At 31.4% G+C, this 11208-nt stretch overlaps 2 protein-coding genes across 4 annotated transcripts; one reads left to right on the plus strand and one right to left on the minus strand.

Moving 5' to 3' along the window:
- Nucleotides 1–2254: 2254 nt before the first annotated feature.
- anchor (integral membrane protein GPR155 homolog anchor) lies at nt 2255–9458 on the plus strand. Of its 3 annotated transcripts, none has more exons than XM_012372042.2 (13): nt 2255–2541; nt 2670–3018; nt 4934–5091; nt 5161–5288; nt 5475–5764; nt 5853–6664; nt 6744–6811; nt 6885–7031; nt 7109–7248; nt 7417–7579; nt 7649–7805; nt 7886–8072; nt 8274–9458. In XM_012372042.2, the coding sequence occupies exons 3-13, from the start codon at nt 5089–5091 to the stop codon at nt 8585–8587; spliced, it is 2409 nt and encodes an 802-aa protein (XP_012227465.1). In that variant the 5' UTR covers nt 2255–2541; nt 2670–3018; nt 4934–5088; the 3' UTR covers nt 8588–9458. The 3 variants fall into 3 exon arrangements, with proteins under 3 accessions (XP_012227465.1, XP_012227466.1, XP_012227463.1); XM_012372043.2 differs by lacking the exons at nt 2255–2541; nt 2670–3018 and adding exons at nt 4472–4690; nt 8154–8185 and having other exon boundaries at nt 8274–8405; XM_012372040.2 differs by lacking the exons at nt 2255–2541; nt 2670–3018 and adding an exon at nt 4475–4690.
- Nucleotides 9322–10946, minus strand: Elp5 (Elongator complex protein 5). The gene is made up of 2 exons (XM_012372085.2): nt 10762–10946; nt 9322–10681 (listed from the first exon to the last, which is right to left on the minus strand). Exons 1-2 carry the CDS (start codon nt 10820–10822, stop codon nt 9885–9887), a joined length of 858 nt encoding a protein of 285 aa, XP_012227508.1. The 5' UTR covers nt 10823–10946; the 3' UTR covers nt 9322–9884.
- Between the last annotated feature and the right edge of the window lie 262 nt (nt 10947–11208).

Consider the following 11208-nt stretch of genomic DNA (forward strand, 5'->3'; position numbering starts at 1 on the left):
TTCCTCCGCATAACCTCTCATCCGGTTGTTCCTCTTGCCCCGCTTGCAGATCGTGACGCTTGTGTGCTTCGTTTCTCCACGTGATCGCGATACTGTCATTCGCTCGCCAAAGTTATCTAGTAAAGCGAACGCGTAATTATCATGTTCTGATAAGACTCTTAAAGTTTTATGTTCGTTTTCCTCTTTTTTAAAAATAGTTTCGTAACTACATACCGATTTTTATTTCTTTTGAAATGTAGATATTTCTTCCGATGACATTCATTTCTGGTGCCGCCTCTACGTCAAAAGAAAATATTGATATTGTCACTCTTGTTTTTGTCAATAAATATAAAAAATCGTTACACTGTATTACATTCGCATCTAAACTAATGCGCATTAATAACATACATATGTACACCAAACCTTCGACATGTGGACAACTGTTGCGACATGTAGGTCGTTTTACAGCGACGCATTCCTGCACACCCCATTCATCCCTTGCATCTGACAGTGGCCGCGCACATGTGTAAAGAGGGTAAACAACCGATCGCATTACAGTATTTATGTCCATTTCTTGCTACTTCAACTTCCGGTTGAGCCTACGGTGAAAATGGAGACATCACAGATGTTGTGCACACATTCTTTAAACCTTACAAATCGAAAGTTATTTTTTTTCTTTTTTTATTTATATGCGCATAATCATCGTGTTTTGACAAATCCTATATAAGTCTGAAGATTGTCACAACAATGCTGACACGCATTTCATGACGACACCTAAATAACAAAAAAAGTTTAGAGAAATAATTTTTAGTTAGTTTTAATTATTCATATAATCTATTTTTATGAATAATTATAAATATATACTTACACGAAATAGAAAATCTCTTAAATGGATTTCCACGTAATTAAGTTTCTTAGGTGTTTTTCCACTGTTTACGAGAAATGTTGCTCAAGCGTACAGTTAAAGAGGATTATAAGCTTTAATGGATTAAAGGTTATTTACCGTTAGAATATATAGATTAATGTGTGTTTATTCCTTACGCATGCAATCACCCACACACACAATCCATAAGGTGCATCTTAAAAGATCGGATCTTACGCCATAAAGGGTAAGCTTAAAGGTGAGAAACGAGGTCACAGTTTAATATAATTGGTCGACGGTGTCGCGTCTCTCGAAATTATTTCTCAGCTGTTCGCGTTATGCATACGAATGCGATGCGGTGAATGTTCTCAATCGATGGCTTGTGACGTCACGTTCGCGGTGACTAACTCCCACGAAATACCAGAATAAATTGATGACTAAAAATGAAAGCGGTAAGATGTGATAAAGGATGGACTTTGATATTAATTTAATGAACTACACAACTTGAAGTCTAATATTGCCACGAATGGAAGAAATCTCGCTTTATCTTAAAAAAGGTATCAATTATTCGATTTAAATTAGTCTTTGGATAACGCGGAAAAACCGTGCTGATCAAATCTCGTGATTTACTTTGATCTATTTTAAATATCTTTAGCGACTATTTCGAAAGACCTTCAACGGCATGCGATTATACAGCTTTGATTAGTGCGACGCAGACGCTTGAAGTGTTATAGTCTGTCTTTTCGCGGAAGTTGCCAAAACTGAAAACATTACAAAGTCCGCTTGCAACATATTACGTAAGTTCTTACGCGAATAACTTCCAGGTATCTTCGAGATTAAAGCGAATATGTTACGTTGAACACAATACTGGCGTAAGCTGCATACGACTGCAGATTATTTTAATGTCGAATGTGAGCTTGTTTTATTTTATGTCTTATATACAAATAATACTGCAAAAGAAAATTCTAGGAACGAGCTCTTTAAGCGGTATAGAGTTGACGTTAAATATGCCAACTATCGGCTGTGCGATTATTATGACCTCATTAGAGCTACGACGCAGTTTACTTTATTCACTCATGAGAATTGGATACAGACCAATTGCAATGTTCTGTCTGCTGCGTAGAATATTGTGCATTTACTGTTTGTCTGTTACAGCGTGCATATTAACGTTTTCGAGCCAATCTTTTAAAACGTTGCGTCTTTAGCCATTGGCATATCTGCTAAAAGAGTGAGAGAGAGACGCTCGTGCGTCATTACTCAAGTTTACTCAACTTTGCTAGCAGCTTATGTGGTCATATTATTATTACGTTATTTTTTTCAGATATCAGACTTTATATAACATGAGTATAATAAATTATATTTATTTTATTTATGTTAGCACATTCTTATTAATATTGTATTATTATATAATAGCAGGAGAATGCAGTATAAATTGTTTATTAAATTGCCTAATCAAAATCTAATTATCTAGGTATTATTCAGAACTGCATTTACTAATGAGTTTTACAATCGACGATAGCAAAGGTACATTAACAACATGAAATCAATTGGTAACAGAAACTCAGTGTTCATTATCTTTTGTAATTTATCGAGACACCATTGCAAATAATTGATACAACGATTCTTTGTTTCACCCGAAGATGACTCATATACAGTCACAATGACGTAATTCGCAAGAACTGATTGTTCACTGGAGATATGTATGTACATTAATTATCGACATTTCTTTAAAATCTTTTTTTAATATATGGATATCTTTTCCTTTAAAATTTGCCTTTGATGCTTCATTATGCTTGCAAATACATATGTACCTAATTTTATTTTCCAGAACTGTTGTTAAAAATAAAATAAATAAGTACCTATAAGGAGAAAAGAGTTTACGTATTTTTAAAGAAATTGGAGATAAGCTTCTCAACAAAATATTGTTTCAGCAGTTAAAGAAAATTCATTTGACGTGTGAACGTTTGTATAAGATTGCAATTATATCTAGTTGCTTGCGTAAGCACGAATAACAGCACACGTTGGTGTTGCAGAAGAATGTGGATAAAAAGTGCATGTTGGAAATTATATGGTTCAAGGAAAAAGCTGTACAAAAAAAATAGCATGTTGCAATGCACCGTTGAATTGTAAAATTGCGACGCAATTTCGCCGCACTGCCGAGTGGAAAACACATATAGGTATATGATATCATTAGTATACTGTTATGTGTCATTAACATGTATGTGATGACAATTTTCTCAAATTTACATTTAAAATATACAAATAGACATATGAAAAACGTAAAAAAGAATTTTGAAGTAAAAAATATTTAGCAGCCCAAATGTGATAAAACCAAAATTCATTAAACTTGTTTTCTTGCTTAATATTATTGTTATTAAGAAATCTTAATTAAGCAATCTTAATTACACAAATATATAGACATACTGCGCGTTAAAGATATATGTAACAGTACGTTTTAAAAGGCGCGTTTAAAAAATTTAGTATCTCTAAGTTTTTATATTCTTGAGATATTTTTATCATGTTATGTGTTTAACGCATTTATTATCCATAAAATACATATACTAAACATTATGTTTTTTGTGCTTACATTGATAGCACATATGTGATATAAAGTTCTTATTGAATTTATTACGATGTATTTGAAGGAATGTGTAACATTTAACATTTAATTAAAATATTATGCGCAATTGGTACAAATTCAAGTAGAGAACATCAGTAATAGGGTGGACATGAGACTGTAAAAAGTTAAAGTAGATAGTGGAAAAATTAGAAAAATTATTAAGGTTTGAAAATGTTAGATGATTTAAAAAATATGTTAGCTTATACAAAATACATGTTAAAATATAGAAAAGTCATCTAATAAAATATAGAAGACTAATGATAAAAATAAACAATTGGATCAGAATTCGAATTTTTATTTTAATCATTTGATAATATCTTATCAATTGGTAAAAGCAAAGTCGAGTTCATAGTCGAAGGTTCTAGGAAATAGCCTGTTGTTTTATTGATTGCTTTGCATCATATAAATTGTTAATCTTATCACCAACTGATAACTGAGAATGATGCAGTCTAGATCCTTTCAATTTTATACCAAAACATTAATGACTAATTTCCAGCAATATTCTTAATATTTTAATAAGATATCACTTTTTATTTGTACTGTATATTTAAATAATTTTTAACATATATGAAAAATTATACTGATACATTTTTTGGTTGCTAAATGTTTACTTATACATATAAATTGCTTTAATATATTTAAATATAATTAAATATTCTATAAAATAGATATTCCATATGTTTAGTCTACTTAATTTTTCATTTAAAACACAAATATAAAAAATTAATATTACGAGTATTAAATATACTAAACAAGTACGGTGAATACTAAACGAATGTTATTAGCATTATATTTCTTTCTAGTATGCATAAATTATGTGAAAAATAATGTGTGAACAAATGTGCAGGACTTGCATTTTCTCTCACGTCTTGGCAAAATTTGCATGATGGCAAAGTTGAGTAATTAAAAAGCTTACTGTGAATTGTATCTAGACACGTAGTTATCTGACGCAAATCATATGATGTTGGATTGTAATGCGTTTGCGCATTTGGCGAGTCTCGAATATTCGCGACTGCGTGATGAATACCTGCTGCGCGTGTCTAACGTAGCCTGCGTTATGCCGGACTCGTCCCTGAACCGATTGATAGCGATCTAATCATCTTTTATCTTTAATATTCATATAATGTTCATGGAATACCAAGATTTTTCGTTGTTTTACCGTATCTCTTCACTTCAAGAAAATCCAAATATGTATTTTGATTGACTAATATTTTTTAGTGACATTTTAGGTAATTTGTGCAATATCATTGTTTCAAATTGATTAAATGTTAGATCAATTATCAGAAATGCTAATAGTTTGTCGCTTATTTTCTGTCAACAAAACACTAATTTTATATGAGTTGCATATTTGTGAGTGTATATGTGTAATTAGAGTAACATTTGAGCATATGTTACAAACTATTGGAATATAAATCGAACAAATGTGGAAGATTAGAATTATATGAAAGATTGAAAAACATTTTTGGTTGCAGATTGTGCTTGTGATGTTGAAATATACAAATTCTTCACTGATTTCAAAGGAAATATGAAGATGACACCTTATGAGTTCATCACTTAAGAGGATCATTTTTATGACACTAATTAAGATATATTAAAGAGATGATAATTTTTTTCATGCAGCGAGAAAATGGTATATAAACTAAGTTTAAATTGATATTGTATTGCTTGCAAGCTAATATAAGATGTGTATATTTTTTAGACTAACCAAGAAAGCATTCTATCGACATCTTTATTATCAAATACAAGTTATTATGCAAAGACGGAGGATGAACCAATAGATAACTTATATCTTGCGTTGATACAGTGCTTTGGTATTATATTATGTGGGTAAGAATCATTTTTCTTCACTTTTATGATTATTGATTCTTTAATTATTGGAACAAATATTTAAAAAGCTACTAAAAATTGAAATATGTACTTATATGTTAAATCTTTAAAACTGTGCAATATTTTTGGGTTTAATTAAATAAAAACTATCTTAATAACAGAGGATGTTCATATGGATGTTCACAGGTACATAGCAGGAAGATTTGGCGTGATAACCAAATCTGCAGCAAATGGCATGAACACTTTTGTTGGCAATTTTGCTTTGCCATCTTTAATTTTCATGTCATTGGCAAAACTTGACTTCACATTGGTTAATTGGAAATTCCTGCTTGCTGTATTGATTGCCAAAAGTTGTGTATTTATTACAGTACTGATAGTTTCATTAGTAATTAAAAAACCATCAAATCCTGGACGTGCTGCACTCTTTGCAATATTTACTACTCAAAGCAATGATTTTGCTATTGGATATCCAATGAGTAAGTACAATACAATTTTCATGTCTGAGCACAGTTCCATAATGTTCTCTACATCCAATGCTTTATGCTGTATATATTGTCATTTCAGTTGCTGCTCTATATGGAAAAACACATCCGGAATATGCTGCATACTTGTATTTGATGGCTCCTATATCATTAGCTATTTTAAATCCAATTGGCTTTGTACTACTGGAAATAGGCAAACGTCGTGTGGAGGAGCACGCAAATTGTAGAAATATGGTTTACTCCATCATGAAAGGTGTTGTAATGAATCCAGTATTGTTTATGACAGTCCTGGGGATAGTAGGGAATCTGATCTTCAGGCACAATGTACCACGTTTGCTCGCCTCGATTCTCGAAGTGTTCGGCAATGCTTTCTCCGCTAACGCATTGTTCCTCCTTGGCTTAATGATGGTGGGAAAAGTGCATAAATTGAAAGGCACCGCGCTGGTTATGCCAGGTATATTGATCTTAGTCAAACTGCTAGTTCTACCTCTAGTCATAAGAGAGTCTGTTATTCTCTTGAACGCCGGCGATGATGTCAATAAAACGACAGATCTAAGCACGTATGGCTTTCTATACGGTACCATCCCGACTGCGCCAGCTTTGTTTATTTTCACTTTACAATATAATCTCGAGATTGATTTAATCGCGTCGGCGATGGTGGCTTGTACGTTTCTTTCCGCCCCGCTCATGTTTGTATCGGCTAAAATGATCAATGCAGTTCGCGCTGGAATTACACCGGCTAATTATGCACGGCAGTTGAACGTTTTCTCCTTTGATACGAGTGTTGCATCAGCAGCAGCTTGTATTTGGTTGTTGATATGTTTCCTTGGATTTGGACGAAAAAGATACAATCAAGTTACTCACCGATGCACTCTGTGTCTTATAATTGCACAGGTATGTACATCAATTATTGAGCACGTTTCTGTATTCTCAACTTAATTTTGTGTATAAAATATTTTCTATACATTTTCAGCTTCTAACAGCGATAGGTGTGATAATTTGGTCAACCCTTGATCCAAATGGTCATCAGACAAAATTATGGTGACTAAAGTTTTATATTTGGCAAACCTATACTAAATAAAGTTTTGTTATTAATCTTGTTTATTAATTACAGGTATATACAGTTTATTCTGATAACTACTGGTGTATATGCAGGCAGAGTGTGGACAGCTACAATTGCAGCAACATTATTATTTCTAAGTTCACGGTCATTGTCTTTCGTTGAACATTTCCTGAAATGGATTTATCCTATTGGATGGGGGTACGAATATGAGTTTCTTCATGATAATTTAAATACAACTTTTTGCGCTCAATATTTATGTAATATGTGATTTACAGAATACCACTTCTGCTGGCAGCATTAACATGCAGCATTGTTGCACCGAGTCAGTCTGATCTGGATTTTCAAAACCCAAATTTTCAATTGGGAAGATATCAAGCTGCGGTGACTTCTTTTATATTGATATTTTGCTTTATAGGTTCGTTCTGACGCAAAATGTGTCAATTTCACATCTTTATCATTTATTTATTGAAGATTTTAAAATATAATCATCTTTTTAAATTGCTTATCACATGCCATTGTAAAGACATATATTCAAGATCTTAAAACACACAAAGGTATTTTCATAATTATTTTTTCTACACAGTGACTTTAGGTTGTCTGGTCTTACAACAGAGATATCAAAGAAGGCACACTGCGACGTCGTTTGAGCATCTAGAGAACAATGTAGAAAATTCTACAGTGGAAAGTTGTGAGAGAAATGTAGTAGACGTGGAAGATTTAGTCTCCCCGTTAATTAATACGCCTGTGTAAGTTAAATGAAAATATGCAAATGTATATAGAAAGGTGCAAATTGATAATGACATAAACCTTTTCAGAATTGGCTGTGAATTTCAAAATGGTTGTCCGAATGGAACATGCAGAAATGATGGGGAAGAATATAATTGCGAAGAAAACGAAACAAATGCAGCTGACGATCCGCAAATTTTGCGACATCTCGTTTTCCTCATTTTACTTTTGTGTTCGATGTTCATTGTACGTAAATTATTACTCTGTCATTTCACGCATACGTAACTTTATTCAGTTTGCTATAAATTAACTTCGACATATTACAGGGATTATCGATTTCCATAGGGACACTAATAATGGAACAATTGACTGGCATTTATGCTGAACTTGCATTCTTGGATGTGGCGTTGAACTTTGGACAATCGTTAATAGCATTTGCCGTCTTTGGATTAGACCCAAGTCTGGGTAAATTGGGATGTTGGCTGCAACAAATATGCAGAAAATGGCGCTCTGGTACGGATTTATGCTATAAAATACATTTTATATTTTACGAGATTCACAAATTCATTTGTATTCGCGTATGTATATTTGCAGACATACAAGATGCAGATACGCAAAATGAGAAAGTAATATTGCATATAAATTTATATTCTACTCATTGTGAAACAACTTATTGATTGACACATGTTCGATAATGTTTTATAATGTTGACAGGAAAAGAACTACAACTTCCTTGTGAGGAAGCTCTTAGCCCGGAAGTAAAAGCGATTCGAGAGCAGTTCAATCAATGTCATTTAGATGCATGCCGAGCACATATATCGATGTGCCGTAGACGATTATTAAGAGTATACAAAGGAGTCTTTTCGGGGACAGATCTGGTCAACTGGCTAATCCAAGTCGGCGTTGTCAACAATCGAGAGGATGCCGTACAATACGGACGTTGCTTATTAGAAAGCAGAGTTTTACAACATATTGATGGTTCGCACCATTTTTGTGATGAAAATCTTCTGTATACGTTCAATGCATAGTTAAATTTCCATATGCAGAACTTTTCCTGCGAGATAGGCAAAATTAGGTTTTATTTGTATTTATATTTTAAATAATGAATATATTTAAGTGAGAATAATTGAGTTATAATAGTAAAATTGCAATTTTATTATATAAATTTTTTTATTGACGCACTTTTCTCTGATATCGGCGTGAAATAAAATGCGGCACAGTTTAGATTGCACAATAATGATAGGTTCCTATTATTTATCGAGAAATAGCATCAGTATTACAATTCAGTTTAATTATTTCATTGTAATTTTGTGTAAAATGATTACAGGCTGTGGTTAGTATATTACATACTGCATTCATTCAATGTAAAAAATTTATCAAGAGAAAGCTATTTTTATATATGAATATTTTAATTGCCCTGATTATTATATACTGTAATAATATTTAATTGAAGATAGGAATGACGCAAATAGTGATTTTGAGATGAAGCCAAAAATTTTATATAAACGTTAGTCTTTAATTTAGTTTTTAATTTAGTTTTTGATTGATCTATTATTGCAGTGTTTTACATTGAATATTTGAATACTCTTCTTTTTATTCCAAATTAATATTTGAGACATATATGAAAAATTAATAATTTTAATTACTATGATAAAAAATAGTATCGATAAAATTATGTATATCGTGAATCTTGGAACTTATGAAATATTAATTGTAAATTTTTTTTATTTATTTTTATTTATTCTTTTTATTGAACTGTATAATTCTTTTTATTGAACTAATTTCATTCTTTATATTGAACTGTGTGTCGTGTTTAAATTGTTTAATAAAATGAATCTCTGTACATGTATACTATGTATATGTTGATAAATAATAAATACACGACAATTATATCAGAAATGGAATTTCTTTTATTAAATTATCCTTAAAAAATTCTTAGTTTTTATTAGTTCTTTCAATTTATAATTAAAATACCTTACTTTTCTAGTAACTAAAGAGGAGAATTGATCATTTCATTAACTGCATGATCTATATTATAGCTAGAAGCGTATTAAAATTTATATGAGGATAATTCTCCAATTGCTTTACATATATGGAATAATATGAAATCATTTTCAAACATATCTTATATATACATGAATCACAAATACACACACTGCACCAATAAAATAATGTAATTTTTATTGTCAAATTTCAGTTGTAATGATTTTCTGATGTTGCCTTAGTGATATGGTCTAAAAAAATGTATAATTGTAATCCATGTAATTTTGAATTATTTTGTTATAAATCTGTTAACAAAAAAAAATTTACTTTGGAAAAGTAAATTCAAAAACATAGATCATCATCAGGATCATCTTCATCTATATCGTCCATATCGTCTGGATGATAAAGTATCTTGGATGTATTTATTGTATTCAAAGTATAAGGTAAAGGTGTTTTATCTCTTTGCTCCATCTCTCGAGCATTCATTTCTATTCTAAACGATGATTCAATCTTCATTGGTGGATTTGTACTTGCTTGATCTAACTTGCGAACACTTGCTGTTGTAAACTTTTCAGCACTAATTTGATAAGATACAATGTCCTGTTTTACAATCTCTGTTTGAGATATTATAGAACCGCCAAATTTTCTATGAATAAGTTCTACAATATAGATCAAACTGTTTATAGGGCAAATACCAGTATATTTGTGTAACTTAACATATGTAGTGCCCAAAGTTTCAATGGCAGGAACTTTATTTTGTATAAAATCTCTTCGATAAATGCAGACAAGTTGTGATACCTGTTTACTTAATTTCTCAATAAACCACAGAGCTTTTGCTAGGCCCGCATATAGAACCAAGGAACTCAAACAACTGACAATAACTGTACTTTGAGGTTTCAACTTGATAGTTTTAAGTATATATTCAAGATTTTCCACATCTTTCTTTGTAACTTCATTTATATCTATGCTATAATAATCATGTAAGTGTATATTCTTGGATGTAAGCGGTTCAGGTTCATTGGTATACCAAAGTTTTGGATCAGAGAATGATAACAAATCGATACTACAGTTAGGATCTTTTTCTTTCCATGTGTAGAGCCATCCAGCTATCAATGATTTTGCATGCATTGCATCTAATCCTGTAAAATACAAATTTATTTAGTTAATAAAAGATATATAGATTGATCCAGATTCTATATCTGATCAAGAAATAACTCACCTTCATCTATAACAATTACTTTTGCACCTTCTAGTGCAGGTAGTGTTTCCAAGTGCATCATTTTATATAAAATATATTATATAATTATGAATATAATTATAAAATAAGATATCTATGGCACATTTGTACTAGTAGCACAAACAACAGGCGTCATCTAGCAATAGAAAAATAATCAAAAAATAGCACAGACTACAGGCGCTATCTAGCAAAAGTGTTCCATACTATGCTGCTACAATTTTATCATCATTAGATAATGTTTATTGGCCTTGTTATCTCTCTCTTATCAAAATATATTTTTTAAATATATTTTTTCAAGATATATTGAAAGACGCATATTGCCATTCTTCTGCCATTGTGCTGACATATATTCCTCTTTTATAACTTTTCAACGACAACAGCATCGAATAATTTGTCCAATTAGCCAACAAAGCACACATCACAGGCCTG

Source organism: Linepithema humile, chromosome 5 (genome assembly GCF_040581485.1).
Source record: "Linepithema humile isolate Giens D197 chromosome 5, Lhum_UNIL_v1.0, whole genome shotgun sequence".
NCBI classification, from domain to species: Eukaryota; Metazoa; Arthropoda; class Insecta; order Hymenoptera; family Formicidae; genus Linepithema; species Linepithema humile.

Bases quoted from the DNA above. Each gene is read 5' to 3' on its own strand.
- anchor (XM_012372042.2), top strand. The intron at 7,032-7,108 runs GTACGAATATGA...TGTGATTTACAG, and splicing joins ATTTATCCTATTGGATGGGG to AATACCACTTCTGCTGGCAG. The intron at 8,073-8,273 runs GTACGGATTTAT...TAATGTTGACAG, and splicing joins ATGCAGAAAATGGCGCTCTG to GAAAAGAACTACAACTTCCT.
- Elp5 (XM_012372085.2), bottom strand. From the start codon at position 10,822: ATGATGCACTTGGAAACACTACCTGCACTAGAAGGTGCAAAAGTAATT. The intron at 10,682-10,761 runs GTGAGTTATTTC...TGTATTTTACAG, and splicing joins AGTAATTGTTATAGATGAAG to GATTAGATGCAATGCATGCA.